Source organism: Emydura macquarii, unplaced genomic scaffold (assembly GCF_026122565.2).
Source record: "Emydura macquarii macquarii isolate MOO-44397 ecotype Brisbane River unplaced genomic scaffold, CSIRO-AGI_Emac_v2 contig_1146, whole genome shotgun sequence".
Lineage (NCBI taxonomy): Eukaryota > Metazoa > Chordata > Testudines > Chelidae > Emydura > Emydura macquarii.
The window spans coordinates 7,092,332-7,118,131 of record NW_027131283.1 but is presented as its reverse complement, the minus strand read 5'-3'; the positions used below and the strand labels follow the sequence as shown (position 1 = coordinate 7,118,131).

The 25,800-nt window shown below is 42.1% G+C and overlaps 1 protein-coding gene across 1 annotated transcript in view; it reads left to right on the top strand.

Moving 5' to 3' along the window:
• AK9 (adenylate kinase 9) overlaps positions 1–25,800 on the top strand; it is a 168,975-nt gene that overhangs the window by 104,570 nt on the left and 38,605 nt on the right. Inside the window, exons 28-32 of the mRNA XM_067546583.1 lie at positions 2,210–2,334; positions 13,784–14,003; positions 17,799–17,861; positions 19,262–19,471; positions 22,462–22,680. Of these exons, the coding sequence (XP_067402684.1) occupies positions 2,210–2,334; positions 13,784–14,003; positions 17,799–17,861; positions 19,262–19,471; positions 22,462–22,680 (837 nt within the window). The remainder of the gene's footprint in view (positions 1–2,209; positions 2,335–13,783; positions 14,004–17,798; positions 17,862–19,261; positions 19,472–22,461; positions 22,681–25,800) is intronic.

Here is a 25,800-nt window from a genome sequence, read left to right as displayed (position 1 = left end):
ATACCATCTCCTTATCCCTAAGATTGGGGAACTGTCATCCATTTTTTTAATACTGTCTTGATTCCCTCCCCTTCTAATTTATTTCCTTTGATAAAAGAAGGGCTGGGTAGTAAATAGTTTGAGAAGCATTGACCTTTTTAATGCTTCATAATTCACACTAGCACAGAGAACTTGTATTACTTTTTAGGGCTGATGAATTATAGATGAACATAATAAATAACTTTACATTAGCGCCTGCTTTCTGAATTTATCTGAACAAAGTGCAGAGGAATATGTCGGGAGAAGAGGTCTTAGACAAATATGTTCAATTTTTAAAACTAATCAATTTTAGCTACAAAATTTAGCCTAGCGATGTGTGTGTGTGCGGGTGGGGGGGGGGGGGGAGCAGCAGCCACAGCAGCGGTGAGCCTCATCTTGGTAGCTCTCACTAGGCAGTAAGGAGCTGAGCCCAGCACGGCTCCCCCCCTCCCCCATAGCGTTTAACCATTTAAACTATTTTTAGAACATTTAAATGGATTTTTAGTTAAACTAATTTTTACATCCCTATCTGCCACAGAGTTCTTAGGTATTGTGAAGCAAAACAAGCAGAATTTTCCCTAATGGTCCCTGAGTTCCTCATTTTCTAGGTACCCAACTTGAGACCTTGGAGTCTGATTGGTGGAAGTGTTGAGCACTCACAGCTGCATCTGAAGTCAATGGGACTGTGCTTTGAACATATAAAGTGCTATATAATGCTACATACTTTCAAATAAACACAAAAACCAGACCCTAGGCATCTCAAATTAGGCATGAAAAATTAGTGGAAACTTTTGACGTTAATCTCTCTGTGCACCAGCTCCGCATCTGTAAAATGGGGACAATATTACCCTCTTCACCTCACAGAGGTGTTTTGAAAGCGCTCCATTACTATAGCACATGAGGAAACAAATATAAGGACTACAAACCTGCTTTTTTATTTTTAAATTAAACTTGAGATTCTTAAGCAATCACTCCAGGAGCAGGGATTTCAGGAAAAACACCAGGTATCATAAGATTCTTGATTAAAATTGTGAGATTTGGCAATACTGAACAGTTGTCCCTAAGTGTCCTATTCAGAGGGAATAGGCTATTATGGAGGAATTTAGATATGCACACACTAATCCTGTCTAGATATGTACTAGTATTAACCATGTAAATTATAATGAAAACTCTTTAAGCCACAGTTTGATATTGTGCATCAAGTATAATTCATGGACTTTATTTGGTACTTAACATCAAATAAATCTTTACCAACTCCCCACCATCCTTCCAGCTAAGGAGGACTAGATGGTAATCTCTTCAGAGCATGTCAGCATTATCCCTATAATTATCCAGAGAGGAATTTGCAGTGTAAGGCACATTTTTCCCAATGATTGAACATGCTTGGCCAGAACCTGTCCTCCCCGCTCCTCTGCAAGGCTGATTTTCACCACTCCAACAGTGCAAAGCAGCTTTAAAGATGGTTTAACTGACTATGTGGGGATGCCCCCAGCATAGGAAATTACTCAACTGGCATGAACCCAGCATAACTAGTTCTCTGTATCACCTCAGGACTGCCTTGGCACAGGGTGCATAGCTAGATCACCCTTGTGCTCTGGTGATCCCTAGTGGCTGGAATGGGTCACTGGGGACTATGGAATGGAGCACAGTTTACAGTAACCCTGAAATATTAATTAAATTGGGGAAAGTAAAAAGAAATTAGGGCCATCTTTGCCCCTGATTTTTGGATCCCACATGGAGCAAAGGCTGGTCGGGACAAGCATCTAGCACACTGCCTCTGCATCCCTCCCATTTTCCATATGTTAATTCAACTTTGGTTATTAATTAGAGCTGGTAGAAAAATTTGAAAAATTTTCATGAAAAATTGTTTGTTTTTGTCATTGTTTAAAAAAATTTCAATTATCTGTGTAGGTGTTCAAAAAACAAGATGAATTTTTCAAGACAGTTTTGACGAAAAACAACCTGTTTTAAATTCAGTTCCTTTTTGTTGAAAAATCAAAATTCAGAAAATTTTGACCAACTCTATTTTTAATAATGTAATGAACTAGATTACTTTATTGTTGCTGAACTTAACTGAATAAAAGCTGTAACTGAAATGCATTATCTAACCTTCTGGGTCAGTCAAAGAGCAATGTCATTGTTAAGCACCATATAGATATTAATTTTTTCATGGTCTTTTGGGTCTCTCTAGATCAAAGAAGTGGAGTTAACTGATGAGGAAGAAATAATCAAAGCAAACCTACTAGATAATGAGGCACTTCTACCAGAAGTGCTTGATAGAGTTGTTCCTGAGTGGTGGACAAAGGAGCCAATCCGGTAACTGTTATTGACATCAAATTATTTATCTTTTTGTTTAATTTCTTTAATAAACTCAATTTTTGCAATACTAAATCCACAAATTGTGGCTAAGTAATGAATAATATGCAATATAATTCTTTGGATAGACAGTGTCTTGCCAACATACATCCATACATCTAAGAATAAAGTATATTCACTTTAGTAGTTACAAAATAAAGTATCAAACCATTCCAAAATATCTCAGTCTTTCAAAGAAGATAAGTAGGATTTAGTGAGCACATATTAGTGCTAATTTTAAACTCTCCATTGTTTCTGGAAGGCTAAAGAGGACAAGAAGAAGGGAAGTGATAAACTATATTCAAATGAATTTTCATAAGCAATCCTGTTGGAGAATGAATGATTAGATGACATATTTCATAAAGTCCTGAACTTAGAAGGAAAAGATTGATCTCATAGTGAGTTTTCAGACTTGGGCCCCCATCCCACAACTGCTTACATGTAGGTATGCTTCTGCATCTGTGCAGGCCATCAATCTGCATATGTGCAAGAAGTTGCAGGATCATGTGTTAAAAGTTAAACTTAAATTTTAAGCAAAAATATCCCTGTAACTTTTACAGTTTACAAATGCCAACAAGATTTTTCTTAGCCTACTAACAAAGTACAAAGAGGATGAAAATGTTCTTAGATTGTTCACAATCAAATGAAGAAGAAATAATTGCAGTTTGAAAACTTTTTGTTTAAACTCCAGTAAAACAAGAACATATTCCACTTTCTCAACTTGCCCAATGACTTCTCTCCACAATTTTCTGCTTTAACATTATCCAACAGTTTGAAAGGCTATATTATGTGCAAACTTGTGGGCCAGTTCTATGTGACCTTACACTTACTTTGGGGCCAAATTGTAGCCTGGCTAGCCCAGGGGAATAAGGAGCACAATGTTCTGCTTTACACCCTTGAACTAGCTATCTGCATGATGGGTAGCAGTGCTGGATGGGAACAGGTTCCACAGAGCCAGTACATTGCCACCTTCTCACACAGGTGGACAGAGAGGGGCAGAATGGGATATGGACTGGACAGACCCTTGGCTCTGCCCACTCAACACACTGACCAGCATAGCTGTACCACTGTGCTGGGGAATATGCTGAGCCTAATATGGAGCCAGTGCAGTTTGCATCCTTCCCGGGGCAGCAGGGAAACTTGGAAGAAAATTATGACCTTCTGCTATATCAGTATCTGGTTCAATATCTTGGAAGTTCCAAGACTAGAACTAGATTTTAATCAGATACAACTCTATGTTAAATTTATCAAGCAGCAAAAGTAAGTTAAAAGAAAGGCCTCATTTAGTCATTTGAGTTACACCAGGAATAAATTTGACGGCATTTTTGAAGGAATGCTATGAGGCTTTAAGTCCAAAATTTTTCTTGATTTAAAGTTTGCTATAATTAGATAGGGCTTCGCTGCAGAAACAGTTTGTCCTGGCTGATGACCGTGGCATACTTAAATCATTAAGGGGCACAAGAAGTTCTCATGTGAATGCCAAAGCAATGCAGGTTCTTTTTAGGCACATGGTCATCTAGTCTCCATCAGAGCAAGCCACATAAAGGTGACACGGAAAACAAAAGCTGTCTGACTCAGCCTCCAGTAGTCAGAATTGATCCTGGACCAAGCATTTTGCAACTGATATCAGTGGATCTAGGGCAACCCCAGATGAATCCATTCACATCCAGTGAAAATGCAAAGGCAAGGCCCTTCTTCAGCAGGGAAGCCAGCTGAAGATCAAAGGAAACAGACACTCTGCCTCACAGATGGCTGAACTGGCTTCTGGGGCACATACCCTCATCCCTTTTTCTCATTGTTCTGCTAATGGGAACAGTTATTCAGAAGATAAGAAACAAGGAAGCATCTGTCATTCTCCCCCAGATTGGCCACAAAGGGGCATAGTTCTCAGACCTAGTGGAGATGTTGCATAAGTCTTCATTCCATCTTCTCAGAAGGCAAAATCTCCTGTTTCCACTGCCTGCCCCACTCTTTCATCTCAGCCTAGACTGCTGAGCTTGGCAGTTGAGAGGTAAGCCCTACACAAGAAGGGTTATTCTGTAAAAATAATAGTTTCTAGTCTCAAACAGAACTTCTGGCTTCTCAGTTTTCATGTGGGTTTGAATAAATTTTTCCTACTGGTATCAAAATAGAAAAACAAATTATTTTAGCTGTCTGTGAGCCAAGAACCCCTTAATACCAACTGGCAAGAAGTTTACAGGAATGTCCTGATTCTGGTGCATACATTCTGGATTCACCAAAGAATGTCATGTGAGGTCTTAAATGAAAGCCAGGGTCACACTGGTCTTCAATATCATTGTAAAATGTATACAGAGATACTATGTCTGGAGTTATGTTGTTAACCTGCAAGGCAAAGCAAGGGCTAGTGTTTTCCAGAGGAGAATGCTTGAATGACTAACAGAGCTGACAGCCAACTAAGAACAAGCAAGACTTCCTCTCGCTGGTGGCAGGAGGTAACAAGGTGATTCACAGTCCTGGGTACCCTGACAACATCACTGTTCTGAACCTAGAACTTCCCACTATCACATGTGACATCTTGTCATTAAATAGTGACATAAAGGTAGGCTCATCAAAAACTCTGGAAGCTCACTGAATAATATCTAGATTCCTTAAAGAAGAATATGTATCAAAACTAACAGCTGGACTTATCTTCCCTATATCTGCCTACAGTGCTGCACAGTCTTGTGACCCATCTGTTCAAACTGATGGCCTCTAGTTCCCTACATTTTCTTTCCATGAACATGTCTCCTGATTGCCATCATGTTGGCAAGAAAAGTCCCTGAAATCTCCGTTCTTGTGAAACGTGAGATGACCTCTTGATGTCCCTTCCAGCCCCACATTTCTATGATTCTATTACTCAATGCATATCCACAATGACAAGATTGTTCTCCATACTCCAGAATCATTCATAATCAATGTTAAGTCTTGCTCCCATTTTTCAGGGAAAAATAATTCTTTCATTTTGTCTAAAGCCAGAACACTCTATAGAGAAAAAATGACACATGCCTAATATAAGATGAACAGTTAAAAGATAGTATTGGAGAATCTTATCAATTCAGGAAAACACTGGGCCAGATTCTGGCCCATTCTATAGCCCGTTTCCACCCCTCTGCTAGTACAAATGGGTCTTACGTCTGCCTTAAATGTGAAGCTGATGATTCTCATAGCATGGGGAAATTTTTGGCTTATATGGAGTTCTACATTGCCCTGTCCAAGCACTCTGGGTACAAAAGCATATTTGTTCAAAGTAAAGTAATTTCAGACGATATTAAAGCCCACTCAATACTTTCCACAGAGATATCCTAGGCAGAAAGAGTGCTACTACTACAAAGGAAATCTGTAAAGTCTTGTCATCCAGCAACATTTTTTTGAAAAAGCACTCTAGACTTGACTTCATTCCTCTGTAAAATCATCCTTCAGCAAGAGAGGCTCCAAAGGAGACCCAGAAACAAATTTAATGCTACTAACTTCAGGAAGTCCTACTGACCTATTTATCTTTCCTTTCTTCCTACATACGTCCAAATGTCTGACTGGGAAAAAGATCAAGTTCTTCTTCAAATGATGTCCCTTTGGGTGCTCCCCTTGTAGATGCGGCAGCATCCCCGGCACCTGGTATCAGAGATCTTCATCAGCAGTGCCCATCGGATTGCACATGCGTGCCTCCCCCCATGCTCGCATTGTATATAGCATTGTAGGGTCTGACCACCCCCAGTTCCTTCTCTACTGCCTTTGGTCTGAGACGGAATCTGCAGCAGAGCCCCCTTCTCCTGTTCCCTAAATAGATAGTGCCTTACCTGTTAGTTGTAGTGTAGTTAGTACTTTCTTCAGGCTAGTCTACCCTAGAAGTGCTACACTGGCACAGCTACACCTATGCAGCTGCGCCGCTATAGCGCATCTGGTGAAGATGCTCTATGCCAATGAGAGAGCTCTCTCCCGTTAGCATAATTACTCTACCTCCGGAAGAGGCAGAAGCTATGTCGGCAGGAGAGAGTTTCCCGCGAACATTGCACCAAAGTTGACAGCGCTTAGGTCACTGTAACTTCCGTCACTCAGGGGCTGGCTTTTTCACACCCCTGAATGATGTAAGTTATATTGACTTAAACAGTAGTGTAGATCTGTCCTTCTCCTTTCTTCTATCTTAAAAACATTTTTTATTGTTTTAATTTTACCTTTACAGTTATTTCAAAGCTTAGGTTTTTGTTTCCCTGCTTCCTGCCCTTCCCTCACCTTTATGTCCGGATCCCCTGGGTTTAAGAAGTGCATCATTTGCAGGGCCGCCTTCCTGGTAATGGACAGCCAACTGCAGTGTATTCATTGTCTGGAAGAGGGACATGTCCCACAAAAATGATTCCACTGCCCCGGCCTGACAACCAGAGCCAGAAAAGACCAGGACATTCAATTTAAATTTCTATTCATGAAGAAATCACTGCGACTGCATCAGACCCAGACCTGGACTCGCCTCCTGTGAGGCACTCATACTCAGAAAGGTCATCTGCTGATCCTCATTTCCCACATCCCTTGAAGAGAAAGTTGTCTCTTTCTCATTCTAATGAGAAGAAATGGGCTTCCTCCTCACACTCTGAGGCACAGCCCACAAGAACACTGTTTCCTATGAAGTCAGTTGCTTCAGAATCCTCTGACAGGGGACATAGCTCCAGGGCCCATCCAATACCTCTGGTACCAGAACAAAGAATTGGTCTAAAGACCCTAAACTAGGCAGACTTACAGCCCTCAGCACCACTCTCAAAGTTCTGGAGAACGAGACAGGCCAACTTCAGGAGCTATGGCATCGACAAAAACTGTCAGCACCAGTGTCCTTTTCAACCCCAACAAAGTTGTCTGCACCAAGCAAGCCCTCGGCACCATTGAAACCATCAGCACTGATCAAGTCATCATTGCTAACAAAGTCTCCTTCTCTGTCACCTGCTCTTCCAGGAAACACACCCCTCTTTTGGCACCAAATTGTATTCTGGCTTGGATGATGCTTTTTCCCCCTCCACAAGACTTCAGATACCTAAAGACCTGCTAGCATCTGACACTCTTGAGTCACCTCTCCTTAGATGTGACCTCCCCCCACTTCCACCCTCCTTTCCAGACTCATGACATCCTCCCTTTCTTCCCTGAGGACAGCACCTCCCTTCCCTAGCGATAAGGAGGAAGAAGAGGAGGACCAGACAAGTTCCACTTACTCATCCTCACTATGCACAATCTACACCTGGTCCACACTCTTGGTATTGACCACCATGGATGCAACCACAAGTTCCACTCCCTCCACACTGGCCACATTGGGATCTTTGGGCCATGTACATGGCACAATTTGGGAAGCCTCATATGGAGCAAAGCTGGAGACCAACACCTCTTCCTTCTCCTTTGGTCTCTCACTCTTCAGAGGCTGAACATCTGCCAGTACTGACTGAGGAGGAAGAACCGGAGGAGGAAGCTCCACCAACATTACATTTCTCTTCCTCTTCCCCTGACAAAGCTATCATGCCTCCACCCCCTAAAACTGCTGATTTTAGACATTTTCAAGATTTATTCACAGGATTGCAGACTCCCCACAGATTCCTTTGGAGGAAATCAAGGACCAGCAGCATAAGTTGCTTGATATCCTGCATACTTCCTCTTATACTTTTTTGGACACAAGGCATATTCATCATTCACACTCCAATTTCAAATTTTGAACTACAAGGCTCTGATGGCTAAATACAACTACTTAACTACTCTAAGTTGGAGGAGCTCTGTCATGACCTTCCAGAGGCCAAGAAAGAGCAATTTCAGACCCTAATATCAGAGGGACCTAGCCTGTACAGCCCTACAAGTCTCATTAGATTTTGCAGATACCGCCACCTGCTCCATCTCAAGTGCTGTGGTCATGAGGTGTGCATCATGGCTCCACCTCTTAGGCTTTCCTAAGGAGGTATAAACCACTGTGGAAGATTTATCCTTTGAGGACCAAAAACTAATCTCAACGTACACAGATGATTCCCTGCACTCTCTTAAAGACTCCTGAGCTATCTCTGATCTCTCGACATCTACACGCCATTGCCAAAGAGATGCCCAGGGAAATATCCTCTCCCCCTACGATCCTGACCACCGCAGTATACTCCTCAACAGCACTATGACATCCAGTGCCAAAATCAAAGGCCTCCCTCCAAACGTAAACAGCCCTCGTTTCAGGGAGCTACCTCTGATGCACCCTCACCAAAGCAACAATTTTGAAGGTGTGGTTGAGGCCCCGAGAAGCCTCCGCCCTTTCCAGTCATTTCAACCATATTTAATGTCACATCAATTTGGCGACCAACTAGCTCTGCTTTTTCTATCATGGAGACTAATCACCTTGGACAATTGGGTTCTAGAGATAGTCAAGGAAGGATACTCCTTCCCCTTCCTAACTGTCCTGCCCCGCCATCCCACTCCCCATCCTTCTTCAAAGACCCTTCTCACAAACTCATTCTACAGGGAGAAATAAATCATCTTCTACAACTGGGAGCCAGTCCCTTTCAAACACAAGAGACTAGGTTTCTACTCTAATTCCTTTCTGATCCAGAAGAAATCCAGCAGCTGGCAACCCACCTTGGACCTTCACTATTTAAATAAATTAATCAAACTGCAATGTTTCAAGATGGTTACGTTTCCACTATTATCCCAGCACTGGAACAGGAGACTGGTTCTCATCCCTGAACCTCAAGACACATACTTTCATATCACAGTACACCCTGCACACAGACGATTTCTCCAATTCATTGTAGGCAGCAACCACTACCAGTAAAAGGTACTACCTTTCAGACTGTTGACAGCCCTTCAGCTATTCTCCAAGGTCCTTTCAGTAGTCTCTGCCTACCTAAGGAAACAAGGTAGCAGCATCTTTCCATATTTGGATGACTGTCTCCACAAGGCCCCATCTGAGACCAATGCTCTCCAAGCTGTCCACATAACAGTGGAACTGTTTACTAAACTAGGCCTTTGTGAACCTAGAAAAGTCTACTTTAATGTTGGTACAAAATCTGGAATTCATTGGTGCACAATTGGATGCCATACAAGTCAGAGCCTTCCTACCACCTCACAGATCATTGGCTATAGTAGATCTGTTATCCAACATACAGGTCTTCCCCCAGATTTCTGCCAGTATATGCCTCCAACTTCTAGGCCACATGACAGCAGCCACTTTCATGGTCAGAAACTCAAGGTTACACATGCAATGTCTTCAAGCATGGCTCTGTACAGTATATCCTCCCACACAAACACAGCCTTAACAAACTCTTATCCATGCTGTAGGAAGGTGCAGTGGCCTTCCTCAGAGCCTGGGCCCGAGGAAGGGCCACGACGAGCAGGCCAGACGGTGCAAGGGTCGACAGGCCAGTCTGCCCGGCAACCAGGGAGCCGGATAGTGATAGGTCCGGCTGACCAGCCAACCCGGCAACAGAGGGGCGGAGCTTCCGCCGGGGCAGGAAGGATAAAAGGCAGGCCCCGTAGCTCAGTGAGGGACAGACTGCCACCGGAGGCAGACGTGCCATCCCACCGGCTGTAGCGCAGGCCTAACCCCCGCTGGGCAGCCGCCCCAAGCGAGTGCCTCCCGGAGCAGAGGCGCTGGGAACGGCCCAACCTACCAGGCCCCAAGGACTGGATAGGGCCTCTGGGCCCCAGTGACTGGACCAAGCCCCCTGAGACTCAGGGGTGGGAGCTACCCTCGGAGGCCGGCTCTGACCTGGAGGAGCTGCCGGACACTGAACCCCTGGAGCCCTGTGACCTGGAGGAATCCTAGGAAACTTGTGACCTAGAGGAGCTGCCCTCCACAGAGGAGCTCCCTGCCTTGCCGCTAGTTGACAAGGAGGGACTGGTGAGCCTGCTGCGGGCCGAGTATCCCAGCAACCCCGAGGACCCTGAGGATACAGGTACCTGGGGATACGGGGAGGAAGTGGCCCAGGGACAGCCATAACCAGTGGCTGAATGAAGGGCGAAACCCCACCATCAACGTGTTGCGGTGGGAGCCCCGCTGACTCAGTGGCAAATGCCTTTGCCACTGATAGGGCCCTGGGCTGGGACGCAGTGGAGATGGGTGGGCCTGTGTCCCCCTCCCCGCCTTTCCTAGCCACCCCGGGAGAATGTGCTCTCCCCTGCCACTACCGACAGCGGACCCACTGCTTGACCACCCTGCCTAAGGGCCGGGGCAATAGACTGCTTGCTTGCCTGCCCTGCCTAAGAGCCGGGGCAATCGACTGCTACCTGCCTCACTGGGCCTGAAGGCTAGAGGCAACAGACTAGTTGCTTATCTGTCTCACCCTGCCTGAGGGGTTGGAAACCCCTAGACTATTTGCTTCCCTGTCTCACCCCATCTGGGGGTTGGAGATGTTAATGTTCCCCTTTTTTGGAAGGTGCAGTGGCCTTCCTCAGAGTATGGGCCCGAGGAAGGGCCATGATGACCAGGCCGGACCAGACCCCAGCCTACACATGCCAATGAGAGTCAAGGACTCACTACTTCAGCGAACACAGCCCATCTGTGTCAGAGTTCCTTTCTTTTAATCACCACCAACCATGATCCTAACACCCAATGCCTCTCTAATCGGTTGGGCAGAGCATCTTCATGATCACACAGTGCAGGGCAGATGGTTGTTAACCAAATCCACCCTACACATTAACCTTATAGAACTATGAGCGGCCCGCAATGCCTGCTGACATTTTCTCCCTCTACTTGAACATCATACCATCAGAGTCAGGATGGACAATCTCACCTGCATGTTTTACATCAACAGGCAAGGCGGAGCGAGTTCCCACTCTATGCTCGAAAGCACTGAAATTATGGAACTAGTGTATCCAACACAAAATCACCATCTCAGCCACATATCTCCCTGGACACCAGAACACCACTGCGGACACATTGAGCAGGAGATTCTCCCATGACCACAAGTGAGAACTGGATATGCAAGTCATTCAGCTCATCATCAACCGCTGGGGATGCTCCACCATAGATCTTTTTGCCCCACTGCAAAATGCCTGCTACCCTCAATTCTGTTTGAGAGCAGGACTGGGACACAGATTGTTGGGAGATGCATTCCTCATCACATGGAATGCACCACTCCTCCATGCCTTTCCTCCCTTTTCCCTCCTCAATGCCTGGCTCCTCTGTGATTCCGGGATTCGCAAATACCTGTTTGGACGCAGTCAAACAGATACTTTTGAATAGCAGGCGCAAAATGAGCAGACATGCTTACATTCACAAATGGGCTAGACTTCAATGCTGGTGTGCCTCCCATCAGGTTGATGCAACACACTACCACTTATCCTGGGCTACATGATACACCTTAAACAGTGCAGATTATCCACCAGCTCCATTTGGGCACTTTTAGCGGCAATCACTACATTTTACTGCCACGTAGACGGCTATTCCATCTTCACATACCCACTCGAAAAATGTTTTCTGAAGGGTCTCCAAAATCTTTATCCCCACATGCAAGACCTGACCCAGGCCTGGGACTTCATCTTTGTCCTATGTTCTCTGACTTGACCCCCATTTGAACCAATGGCAACCAGCTCTTATGTGCATTTATCAATGAAAACAGCATCACTTCTGCCTGATGAGTCAGTGAGATTGTAGTCCTTATGGCATATCCACCATACACAAAGACAAAGTTATGTTATGCCCACATCTAAAATTTTTACCCAAGTTTCCATCATCTTTCCATCTCAATCAACCAATACACCTTCCTTGCTTCTTCCTGAAGCCTCACAGTAACCAACAGGTGGCAGCTCTACACACCTTAGATGTGAGACAAGCATTACTATTCTGCTTAGACAGGACTAAACCTTTCCGAAAATCACCAGGATTATTCTTCTCAGCCACCAAAAGATCCAGAGGCACAGTCATCTCTAAACAGTGCCTTTCCAAGTGGATCTCACAATTTATACATGTATCTTACGAATTCCACGATAGACAACCTCCTACTGCAGTTAGAGCACACTTCACATACTCACTATGCATCTCAATAGTTTTTCTCAATAATGTTCCCATTGCTGACATTTACAAAGCTTGCCACATGGGCATCAACAGACACTTGCCCATCACTATGCTATTACACATAATGCCACAGCAGACACTTTCCTAGGATATGCTGTCCTATCTTTGGCAGTAAATGTTGCTCCGAAACCCCAGTCTTTCAATTAGAGGCACTGCTTCCTAGTTACCCATAAGTGGAGCACCTATAGGGACATCACTCAAAGAAGAAGAAGGAGAAGAAGAAGGCTATTCATCCTGTGCAGTAACTGAGGTTCTTTGAGATGTGTATCCCTATGGGTACTCCACTACCTGTTTTCCCCTATGCTTCAGAGCCTAAAACATACGCTCTGCAGCAGGGAAGGAACTGAGGGCTGTCAGACAGCGCTATATATACGTCCCACCATAGCGCGAAAGGGAGGTGCCCATGTGTGGTTCAACAGTCACTGCTGACGAAGATATCTGATCCCAGGTGCAGGGAACACTGCTGCAATTACAAGTGGAGCACCCATAGGGGAACACATCTCAAAGAACCTCAGTTGCAGCACAGGGTGAGTAACCCTATCATTCCTTTCCGAGTCTGACTTTTCCTGCCATCTACCTCATTTAGGATAAGTGCTCTGAGTGTCTCTATCAAGGCTCATATATATGAAACATAACGTATTTAATCCAAGAAGAAGTACACAAGCACAAAATTCAACTTTTGAAGTACTTATCTAGTGTGAGAATGTAAAGGGTATGACCTGGACGTGGAGCTCCATGGACAAGTCTGAACTGCCTCCAGTATTTGCAGGGAGAGAAGTTCAGCTCATGCAGAGAGGTGTAGTCCATGTCATGGACTGGGGGAGAGGTCATTCCCAGAAAGGAAATAATTAATTAACAAACCTCACATAACAGACTATACCAAAACAATGATTTGTGCCCTAACTCATGGTTTTACACTATTTTCAGACACACTAGCAAAATTGAAGACACAGGTACACAAAGCTTTATTGGCCACAATGCTATCTAGGCTGAAATTATTCTTAAACAAAATGGGCAATTGATTTCTGCACCAGTCAAAATACAGAGAGAAAAAACATGTTTGCTAAGCAGAATAAAATATTATCAAATAAAAAGTGAAACATCGCTTCTAGATTTCTAAGGGCTTGTCTACTCACTAGGGAACTTTTAGTGTGTGCCAGAAAGGTAGTGAGCAATGTGGTGTACATTGGAATTCACACCCCTCTGCTGCATACCATATAGACCAGCCCTAAAAGGAAACTGCAAGAAAATGAGAGTAAAATAATGATTTTTTTAAAATTTACTATTAAAAAATCCTTTTAATCAGAGTTTTTTCTTTTTGCTGTTCACTCATTGAATTTTCCGTGTAGTAAAAGATTACTTTAGAAGCACATTATCTTTGTCTTTATTTCCAATTAGATCTAGAGGTTTTATACTGGATGGGTTCCCTCGTACATTTGAAGAGGCCCAGTACTTATCAGAGCGAGGACTCTGTCCCGATGTTGCAGTTTTTATCCAAGTGGAAGAAAGTGACATTTCTGACCGTCTTCTTCCTCCACGTTTCAAAAAATGGAAGGATAGACAAAATAAAAAAATGGAATATAAGAAGAAGCTGAAGGACATGAAAGAAAAAATAAAGGTAGGTTTTATTCTTTCAGTAACAAACACATTTTAGATTAGTGTCACAGGGAATCTGGCCCCTTGAAATGAAGCAGACCCACCTCTCCTGTGCTACCTCAGGTTGGCCAATTAATACAGCAGGGCAGCACCTGGGGCTATAAAGGATCATGTAGAATCAGAGAGGATAGAGGTCCTTGAAGGAAAGCTGAACATCATAGGGATTTGCTGGCTGAGCTCCCCAAACTAGAGAGCCAGATCTGAGGGCTGGAGAGGGCTGAAGGCAGGGGAGCAGTGAAGGAGCTTACCTCCATGCTGGAGAGCTGGAGCCAGAGAACTCAAGGAGAGGAGAGGATGAACTCCTAGCAGAGAGGTGGCAGTAGTGGAGGAGATCCCCGGAGGGGGCTGCAATGGAAAGAATGGGGATACACACCAGATGGAAGGGCTGGAGTGGCTGTCCTGGCAGAAGGACAGGAGGAGACCAAAGGAGAGGACCGAAGAAGAGTCCAGGTGATATGTGCTACATTGATGCATAAGAGTCATGGGAGTTTTACAACTATGCACTGGGGGTGGCAGATGGACTATGTTTTGGGACTTCTGTTATGGATTATTTGCAATATGTTTTTATAATAAATTGCCGCCTCGGAGGGGTATTATTGAAGCAGGAGAGCCTGTTGTGGTATTCTTAGGGGCCCAAGAGGGGAAGAGAGACAGTAAACCCACCCACAAAAGGATATTTGGGGATGAAGGAGAATAATTCACAGTTAGACTATATAGTCGGATCTCTGCATTGGGCGATAAAGAAGAATTTCATAGTCCTAAAGGGAACACCTAGGAGGCAAATAGAAGAATTCGGAAGGGATCAGAGTGATACCTCCACCATCCCCCTTTCAGGCCCAAGTTCAGAGGTCTATGGCTAGGGCTTTCCTGTGCCTTGGAGTTCCTCATCCGATAGAAGTAAGAGTTCTCTAGCAATTGTCAAAAGTTAGAGTTCTGCTCTAAAAATCTCATTTTTAAGGGGTTGACAGTATTGCCAACCTCGAGATCAAAAATCAAAAGATTGGTCCCCAAAATCATGAGTTTTAAAAACCCACCAAATCATGTTAATATAGTCTGTCTTTTGACTTTTTGATTCTCTGCCAATCAATGTGTGTGATCATTTCAGATGATAATTTCATCTTGAATGCAAACAAAAATGCATGTCTTTCCCTGGCTGTTCAGATGGAGACTCCACTTCTGCTCTACTCATCACAAATAAGGAGAATGGCCATCCGTGTCCTATTACTGTCCAGACTCCTTCCCTTCTTAGTTTATAACCTTTGATAAAAGAAGGGCTGGATGTTAAACAGTTTGAGAACCTTGACCTATTTAATGCATCATGATTCACACTAGCACATAGAACTTATATTACTTTTTAGAGCTGCTAAATTATAGGTGTGCATAGACTCATAGTCTTAAAGGCCAGAAGGGAACATTGTGATCATCTAGTCAGACCACCTGCACATTGCAGGCCAGAGAACCTCACCCGCCCATTCCTGTAATAGACCCATAACCTCTGTCTGAGTTAATGAAGTCCTCAAATCATGATTTAAAGACTTCAAGTTGCATAGAATTCATCATTTACTCTACTACAAACCAGCAAGTGACCCACCCCAGGGTCTCTGCCACTCTGACCTGGGGGAAAATTCCTTCCTAACCCTAAATATGGTGGTCAGTTAGACCCTGAGCATGTTGGCAAGACCCACCAGCCAGCTTCCTGGGAAAGAATTCACTATAGCAACTCAGAGCTCTCCCCATCTAGCGTCCCATCTCCAGCCATTGGAGATATTTGCTACCAGCAGTTGCAAATCGGCCACACGCTTTTGTAGGCAATCTCATCATACCATCCCGTCCATAAACTTACCAAGGTCAGTCTTGAAACCAGTTAGGTTTTTTGCCCCCACTACTCCCCTTGGGAGGCTGTTCCAGAACCTCACTCCTCTGCTGGTTAGAAACGTTCACCTAATTTCAAGCCTAAACTTGTTGATGTCCAGTGTATATCCATTTATTCTTCTGCTAACATTGCCCATAACTTAAATAACTCCTCTCCCTCTCTGGTGTTTATCCCTTTGATGTATCTCCCCTCAGCCTTGATTTGTTTAAACAAGCCAAGCTTTATAAAATATTATTGTAGTTGTGTTGGTCCCAGAATATGAGAGAGATACGATGGGTGAGGTAATATCTTTTATTGGACCACAGAGGAGAAGGAATGCGGTATACTGGAGTCAAGAAGGGGAAACTGTGATGAGGATGGGCTGGAGAGATCAGGGACATCAAGGACTCAGGTTTTGAGGGTGGCAGGAGGAAGACAGGTCTATAACCACTAGAGTACACCCACTTCAGAACCTATAATAGAACCTGGGATTCTTGAGTCTCAACATTTCTCTGCTGTCAGCAAATAGCTTTGAATCCTGCTGGCAAAAAGTGTGTCTCATCTCTCTGTAATGCCTGGACCACATAACAGTAGCTGGTTGTCATCCTCATTAAGTTATTCTGTTAGCTCAAGTGGCAGATGTCTGTTTTGTGGATCTAAAGATTTTAACCTTGTCAATGAACCACATGGGAGTCATTATGATTCCGCATGATGGAATATTTGTTTTTTCAGGGTTTTTTTTTTAATCCTTGGAAATTACATACACAAAACGTCATTAAAAGAATGATAAGGTTGCAAAGGCAAGCACTCAAATGTTAGTCAATTACTATTGACTGTCTTTAATTGCTTGATCAAATACTATTTTTCCCCATTCAGTGCACAGGATGGATGGTGTTCAAAGTATTAATCAGGGTTGTGTAGTTAACGAGGCTATTGTCTGTACAACCCCTGCTTCACTTGTAGAACTTAGAAGGTGCTTCACAAGTGAGGGAGGAGATTGCAGGAAGAGGAAAAATGATCTTTTAGTTTAGGCAGTTGAATGCCACCCTTGAGCTTCCTCCTCCTCCTTAAGGCTTCCTAGTTCCACCGGGGGGCAGTGAGAAAAACAAAAAAATAATATCTCTATTCTCAGCTTAGATGCCAAGCACCACCATGGCCTACAACAGATTGAAGTTGCACTAGCAGATTAGCTTCTGATCAGTCCCTTCAGCCCTGGATGGCATGCCAACTACAGGTGGAATCTTTGGAGAATTTAGCTGCCAAACCCTTAAAAAGTCTCTATTGAGCATGTACAGACTGCAATATTTCAAAGCTTATGACTTGGCCAAATTTGGGCAGTTTTTCACAGGAGCAGTAAAAGCATATCAGACACTTAGCTGATCCCTTTGCCGGATTTCAGGTCCTTACTTCAAAGCATGAATGGTACTAGATCATCTCAACATGAAGATTGTAAGAATTTTTTCCCTAATCTCATTCTCAGATATAGCTGAACCATTTTTTTCTAATACTTTCCCAAAAAATTCTGCCAGAGGCAGATACCCAGCATAGAAAATTGTAGTCTGAATTGTTACATTTCTTCAAAGTTATAAACAACTGAAAACAGGGTCTTAAGATGGGAAATGTTGAGCAACTTTAACTTTACATGACATTACCAGTTTACCTATAATAAATACAGAGGGATAAACCCTGAAGTTCATACTCATTTTTATTTAGACATATTGATTCAATGAGAGTTTGGACTGAGTAAGGATCACTTATGGAATTCAAGATTTGGTCCCAAATTAATAAGATTTTGGTTCTTATTAGTACTGCACAAAAGGTTAGATCCACTTTGAGATCTTTGGATGAGAAGCATTATAGAAATTCAATGTATTATTATTTTATTAGCTTTTCTTTCACTAACAGGAAGAGAAGATTGCCAAAAGAAGAGCAGAACTTTTAGCAGAGCAAGCAAAAAAGAAAGAGGAGGTAAGAATAACATAATGGAAAGATATTTAAAATAGAAATATTTGATTTTGTCTGTTTTAGGAATATCTAAAATGTCTATCACCATAATATCTAAGTATTATTTAGAGTAATATGCAGTAGCAGTACTATAACTGAAGCTGTCAGAAACCTTTATTTTTCACTATAATTTAATCAGATATTTAAAACATTTTACTGTTTGAGAACAAAGCTACATATTTATTAGAGACTGTCCACATATTATTTATAACTGTGTTTTAAACCACTTTACATGATCCCCTATTTATCAAGGTACTTAAGCATGTGCCTATCTTTAAGCACATGAATAGTCCCATTAACTTCAGGTGATGCACATGTTTTAAATATCTTGTTTAATTGAGGCCATGTTTTACTGTGAAACATGAATTTCTCCTCATACTCAACAGAGTTACAAAATAGCTGTATTCAAACTCTTTGTCTCTTTGTGAGTACTCTCAGGTATGGTGTCAGCTAACAAGTTTGTTTATAACAAAACTTCATCCAACTGTGGTACCAGAACATGCTAGCTACAGTGCATTAGAAAACAATAGTTAAAACACATTTCTGTTATGTCAGTAAAATTGCACTCTGCAACAGCATTCAAGCCTTGTTGTAAATGGCACAGTGCTCCTCTGTGTTTTCTTCCCAAATATTAATCTAAAAGTTACTTATTTATATTTTTTAAATTAAGACTTCCATTTGCCAAAAAAGGAATTGGAGTTTATTTTAGTTCCTCAGTTCATGTCATTGTTTATAAAGCTCATTATTAAAGGCATTTATGGTATTCTTCAGAATTTGGTTTTTTCCCAGTATTCCCAACCTGCGCTCCCAGGTTCAGTGAACATCTTCCCACTACCAAAATAACTAGTAACAACAATAAACAATGACAAGTGGTAAGAAGATGCAGAAGGGTGTAAAAATGCTTAGGTTTTCTGGTTTTAATAAATATTTTCTGGTAAGTCTGTACTTTGATTTCAGCAGCTTTATAGCTGAATACTGTATCTGGTTAAACCAGAAGCTTTATTTGAATCTCAGTTGCTGTAATTTATTTAACATTTATTAATAGTAATCTGAATTTGACTTAGTAAAAAAACTTCAGAACAAAATCATCACAGAAGATAAAGCTATTGCTGAAAATAAGTGTTCCTCAGAAGCAAACATTAATTTCTCTGTTCAAGATAGTATGTCTTAGTGAAATAATGTACTCTTTCCCTGTTATCTCTTCTTCTTCATATCCTGGCACCCTGCAAACCATCTTTGCAAATTATTTATAAGTTAAAACAGTGGACAAAAGAGGGGAAGTGTGTGAGAGAAAATACTATTAGTTTATTTATTCTGAACTTCTGTACAGAAGGTATGAAACAGTTGAACATTTTATACTTTAGGCTGCAGCATATAAGGAAGAGGATGAGGCCAGCGATGAAGAGGATGAAGATGAAGAAGAAGATATAGAAGTTATTCTTGAAGAAGAGTTCCCAAAAGAAGAAGAAGTAGATGAGGAGGAGGAAGAGCAGGAAGCTGATGCTGTTGAACGCATGAAAAATGAAATTACAGAAAAATATGAAACAGATAGTAATAATTTACAAGGAGTACAGGTACTTTCTTCATTATCTACTTTATCAAATTACAACATGACATGAGGCAGGAAGTGCTTTCAGTTTTATAGCTGGTTTAATTTAGTTGTCAGATTTCGAAGTTATAGTACTTGAGATCTTCATTTTTCTATGATCAATTAATTCAGGAGGTCAGACTAGATTATCATAGTGGCCCTTCTGGCTGTCAGATCTATTAATGAAATTTCTTAGATCCTCATTCAAGCAAAATTTCTATTGGGCCAAATCCTTAAATTCTTAAACAGTTTTTACTAAATCTCATTGCAGCCAATGGAAATTTTGTTTCCATAAAGATTAAGGGGAAAAAAGTGCAAATGCTCTTTTAAATCTGCAGCATAGTTTTAACTGGATTTCACATTTTATTCATAGATGATTGAAACAGCCTCTGCACAAATTAAATTTTCAAAAAACAATTTCTTTTCTACAAAGGTTATCATTTAAATACATTTCTACTCCCAGATTGGGGCTTCTGCCCATTACAAAGTTGAATACTTCCTAGTACAAAAGTACGCAGCTTTACCACAAAGTGATACCTATTGCCACTGTAACCATGTTGACATTCTCAGGCATCAATTACTTTTTTACCAACTAATGGATTAGCAGTCAGAATGATCTCCTAATATTCCATGCACTTCCGGGAGGAATGAGTTGGGGAGAAAGGTCATTGTCTTACATCCAGAGATACACGCGTCTATTAATTTCTGGGGAGACTGACTTTAAAGTGCAGTTCTAAATTAAAAAATGGCTATGTAAAAATGTAATTTTCTTACTATGCTGAACTGCTTCCTCCTAAGTAATCATAATCATTTCTCCTTGCTTTAATCACAAAGATAAGTTTTTGTTGCTGTTACTCTTTGTCGTGGTTACGGGGTTGATTGCAACTATGTCCTCTTTCTGAGTATATGATAAATTTGCAGGATGACAGTTAAAAAAACAACGTATTTTTCTTGTAAAAACACATATGATACCAAATCATTGAGAGATGATCAGAATTGAACTCTTTTAACGGCTTTTATGCAATGTCATTTTTAGACTCCTTCAAGCACAATAAAAGGCTCCAGGTTGGAGCTTATGAAATACTGCATGTTTCTTTAAGATAATATTTTTACAGCTCCACATTCTTCTCCCTTTTTCACCACTGAAGTTTAGGAGTACATTATTTGTTTTATTTGTATCTTGATGACCAGTTTGGTCAGAAAAGAACAAGCAGTTGAGAATGTTGATAGTTATTGTCTCAAGAGGTGCCTGGGCACCAATTACTGGAGAGGTGGTTAGTGTTTTAGAATTTTGTGCTGCAGAGCACCTGGCCTATTATGGGTGGAAGCACAGACTCCAGAATGTGGATCTACATAAATACTGCATTAAGAACAGCAATTACAGGTTAGTTCCTTCCTGTTACCGTACCTAACTCATTTTAACTTATTCAAAATTTCTTTTCCCATTATTAGTGATGTCCAAGAATGTTATGTTTATTCATTAATAAATAACTTGGTCTGTTTCATTCATTATTATCACCATTGGGTATTGTGGAATCTCAGTCAATTATGCAACACTAAATTTTGATATCAGAACACTATATAGCAGCATCTCTAAAAGGATCAGACAGATGGAAGAGATTAACTAGAAAACAGAAAATTTTTATATTGTAATGAAATGGCTGAGTTGTAATAGGTGAACAGAGGATGGTGCAATGAATCTGCTGCAGCTCTTCTGACTTGTGACTGGAAGGCAATAGGGCAGGCAGGAGGAGCAGGCCCGCTGGTATTTGGAAGGACAGTTGGAGGTAAGGTGCAGCTCAGGCTGGGGTTCTGGAGTTCCCTGTGTAAAACTGACAGGATTCATATATAGTGTAGATAAGAACATGTTCATAGTGTAAATAAACAATCTACCACACCTGGCTCTGCTATATCAGTTCTGTCAAGAACAGAAACTGACCCTGTCGCAAATCTCCAAAATGGATCAAGAGAGACTGGGAAACAACTTTTTTATGCATTATGTGATAAGGTATGGCCAAGTGGCTATGAGAGAGTCACTGAGGGCAGATATGTAAGCCTCAGATTGGTCAGAGCCCTGTTCCCAGCCAGCTGGGAAGGGGTAACCTTAGGTTAATGAGACCACCTGGGGCTAATTAAGGGCCTGTCTAAGACCTATTGAAAGCTTTTGCTCCAGTCAGAGGGCTGGGAGAGTTTGGAGTTGTGAGAACAAGGAGCTGAAGGAAGCAGAGTGAAAAACCAGAAGCAGGAGTGGACTAGGGGGCAGAACCATGATAGGGGAAAGTTGCCACTAGCAGGGGAGTGGCTACTAAAGCCCAGGAAGGGCAGTGTGGGGAAGCAGCCCAGGGAAAAGACTGTAGCAGTTAGGCAAGCCAGCAGCGGGAGGCTGCTGCCATCAGGGTCCTTGGCTGGTGTCCAAAGTAGAGGGCAGGCTGGTGTCCGAAGTAGAGGCTGCAGCTGGGATGGCCAAAGCTCCCCCTCCAGGGAAGTGGTGAAGACCCCATGCGCCCCAGCTGGGTCTATAGGCTATGGTGAGGGGTGACCACTGAGAGAAGCACTGGACCCAGGGGTGCTGGGTGGACACCCCATCAAGTGCCACACCACAATAGATAACTAAATAAGCAATGGAGGTCAGGTAAAATTAAAAAAAAAACAAAAACCTAAAATATTTTATTGGTTTTGATAAGAGACCTTTTTTAAAGTTTAGCTGAATGGAGTTGGAATCTTCAAAATTAATGGAAATTATAGTTTTCTAATTTTAACAAATTGTAATACTGTGATACAAATATTAATAATGAAAACAGAGGGTCCAGATCTTCAGCTGAAGCTGAAATCAGTGGAAGTACTGATTTACACTGGCAAAGGATTTAGTCCAAAGATCACTAATAGTTAATGGAATTATTATTTAATATTACTCCTTTATTACAACATTTGATCGTGTTTATGATTTTTGTCATACATTATGCTTTCCTCTTTCAGGAAGAACTTGAAAGATTGCTGATACCACAAATCACCATCAATGGAGGGCGAAAACTTCACATTGTATGTTACCAATTGTACAGCAAATTGAAGCATCTAGTGGAAAATCGAGAAAGCATTTTTGAGAAATGTTACCCAATAAGTTTGCCACTTGCACGCAAGATGTTAGTTCTCTCTTATAAACATCCCAGTTCTTTTGGCCAATGGGACCCAATCAAGGTAATGTAATGAAATTGCTGAGGTGTATTTTCAGGAAGTAATATTTTCTTGTTTTCTTTATGCCCATATAATTAAGATAAAATATTATGAAAAGTATATCACTGAATATTTTCAATAACCAGCACATATTATTAATGACAAGAATTGATCAATTTAGTGTTGTGTTTTAAGCACTGATTAATGATATTTTGTAAGCTTTGTTTGACAGATAGAGGTTTGTGAATGAGTTCAATCAAAGGGAGAGATGAGCAAGAAAGAAATGTATGATTTTAGGACCCAGTAAATATAGGACAGCAAACAGGAAGTTCCTAAAGCCTTGCAGGAGCATCAGAGACAAGTAAAAGGGTTTTGGAGTTGTGGGTGACTAACACAAAGTGCTGGTGGGTAATCTGTATGCACCTTTGTTGGAATGCTAGAAATGCATTTTGGTTTCGTGAGTGAGTAAAAAATAAGGAATAGACCTGAGCTAAGAAAAGCCCAGTGAACAGGTAACAACAACAACAACAAAGAAATTCCTGAAGAAGGGAGAATAGGAAGATACAGTTGGAGGAGTGACTGCTTTGCAAGTGAGCAGAGATTCTTACATATCTGAGAGAGTTGTCAAAGGTAAAACTAAGACAGAGTGAGTAAGGAAGAGAACAATTTAACACCTGACACCTGAAAAAAAAATTCTTAGAAGAAAGAAGCAAGTACCTGGCTGTCTTTAGATAGAATCAAGGTGATGTGCTGTCAAAGCTGTAGGATGCATGAAGGGTAAGATGATGACAGTAATGGAAGAAAAATAGGGGTGTTTTAGGATCAAATAGAAATGAGTGCAATTAAGAAAACCAAAGTCTTCATAAATCGGTAGGTATGAGATATACCAATTGGAGATTAAGTAATTATGGAAATGAAGATAAAACAAGACTATGGAGAAGATAATGGATATGAGTAACAAACCAGAAGGAGGAATGTGAGAACCAGAAGTGGATTAAGGCAGAATCCTAGTATCCTATGGATCTAAGGCTCGTGGTTTGAAGGGGTCTCTCTAATGAGAAACCAGGAATCTGAAAAGAGTCTGGCAGAGAAGAACGTGTAGTATGACGTGCTGTAGCCACCAAAAAGCAGTGTGTCAATATTATCTTCTGCAGATGCATAGCTCAGGAATACAATGGCATTTCCATTATCAGTAATGGGGCCTAAGTAATGTACCCTCTGTCAGTCGGTCCATAGAATAGAATTTGTTTTTAATTCAGAGAATTAACAATTCTTTTCATTGTTCTTACCAGAAATAGGGCAATCCTCTGGAGATTAAAATGGATATAGTATTCTCTTTTATCCTATACTACAACTGTGGATCCATGGATGGACAGTGTTATGGTACCACCTAACGGAAGTAAGGAGGCAAAAAGTTCTAAAACCCTCCCGTGATTGCCTAAGCCTCAGCCAGATATTGAGGGTTCAGTTCCTTTATTGATAAGATATCAGATAATCAGGGTCAATCAATGTATTATTCAAAGATAGATCAGCACACTACAGAAAGGTTAATACAGCACCAATCCTGAGAACAGGCTTGCAGCAGTTACGTTGTTACCCTGTTCCAAATTATGAGCTGAATTTTGCTCATTTTATGTTTGTTTACAACAGAGAAAAAAATTCCACAGATCTTATACATAAGAGCAGAGATAAGAGCGTTCATATGGGATATTATTTTACCACAGCTTGTGAGCAAAAATACAAAAATAACATCAACAAAATCAAAACTACTTGTAGAACAATCTAAGCCTTAAAAGTAACCTTTGTCCGTGTATTAGAAACAAGTATGTCTAAGCCACCATCATGTAGTAGATTATCTAGAACCTTTTCTATTTTGTGCATGTCACTGCTAATCTCAGTTGTGTGTGTCTTTTTTTGAACTAATCATGTTCTTAAAGTTAAGGTTAGTGGATCACTGTGTACATTAAAAACTGATATGTATTTCTCAACCTCATCCTGGTGATGAGACTCCATCTGGATAATGGATTTGTTGTGGTAGATGGGAACAGGCATAATTGATCCACATGTGTGCTCAGGGAGAGGAAAAAAGTCAGGCATTCTCGGGGTACAGTTTGTATTCTATAACTTAGCCAAATACAAAGCATTCTGGGAATGATTGTAATGGGGCAGCAACCACATCTCATGAGCACCCCCTTTTTGGTTGGGTGTGTCCACAGTCTTTCAGTTTATGGTTATCCCTGTCGGTAGTTTTCAGGTGGTTTTCAGTGACTCAGCCCTCCATCCAAGTCATACATACTGTGTGTGAAACAGAACAACCCCAGGGTATACAGTCCACTGGAGCTTATCTCAGTACTCCTTTGTTGGTGTCTCTAGCCCTCCCCAGAGTCAGTCTTTAAGTAGTCCCGGTCCTGGTATGGGACCGTACCCCCAGGGCTTCCTCTTTGGAGATATTATTTTCCTGCAGCCCTTCCCAGACTCAGTCTTTACTCAGTCCCAGCAGCCAGCCAGGAGCTCTCTCGTTCCCCTGGTCCCTGCTGACAACTGTCTGACTGCTAGGACTCAGTCAAACACAGTTGCCAGCAGGGACCAGGGGAATGAGAGCTGCTGGCTGGCTGGCTGCGGGGAATGAGAGAGCTGCTGGCTGGCTGCTAGGACTGAGTCTGCCAGGAGCTCTCTTGCACCCCTGGTCCCTGCCAGCAACTGCCTTGGACTCAGCCCCAGGATCTTCTTTTTGCTCCTCCGGTTCCTGCCAACAATGAGTTGTCCATGGTCCTGCTGCTCTTGCAGCCAGCCTGGAACACAGTCCTCTCTTCTCCAGCTGTACACAGCAACTGGCTGCTGCTCTGTCCTGCAGCTCCTTTTATATGGCCCTGCTGGGCCCTGATTGGCTGCTTCACTTGCAGCCACTCTAGACGGCTTGGAGGACTTCTCCACTCCTTTCTGGGATGGGGTGAGTCAGGACCCAGGGGGCCTCTGGGCCTAGTCCACCTGGTCACATAGATATTGGCTCACACAGATCATCCTCCATCAGTGTATTTGTTCTTGGCCAAACTTCTGAATAAGAGGTGGGCACCAGTGTTGGGTACATGGACGACATCAGTCCACTTAACAGATGCAACTGTGTCCAATTTGCCCTCAAACTCT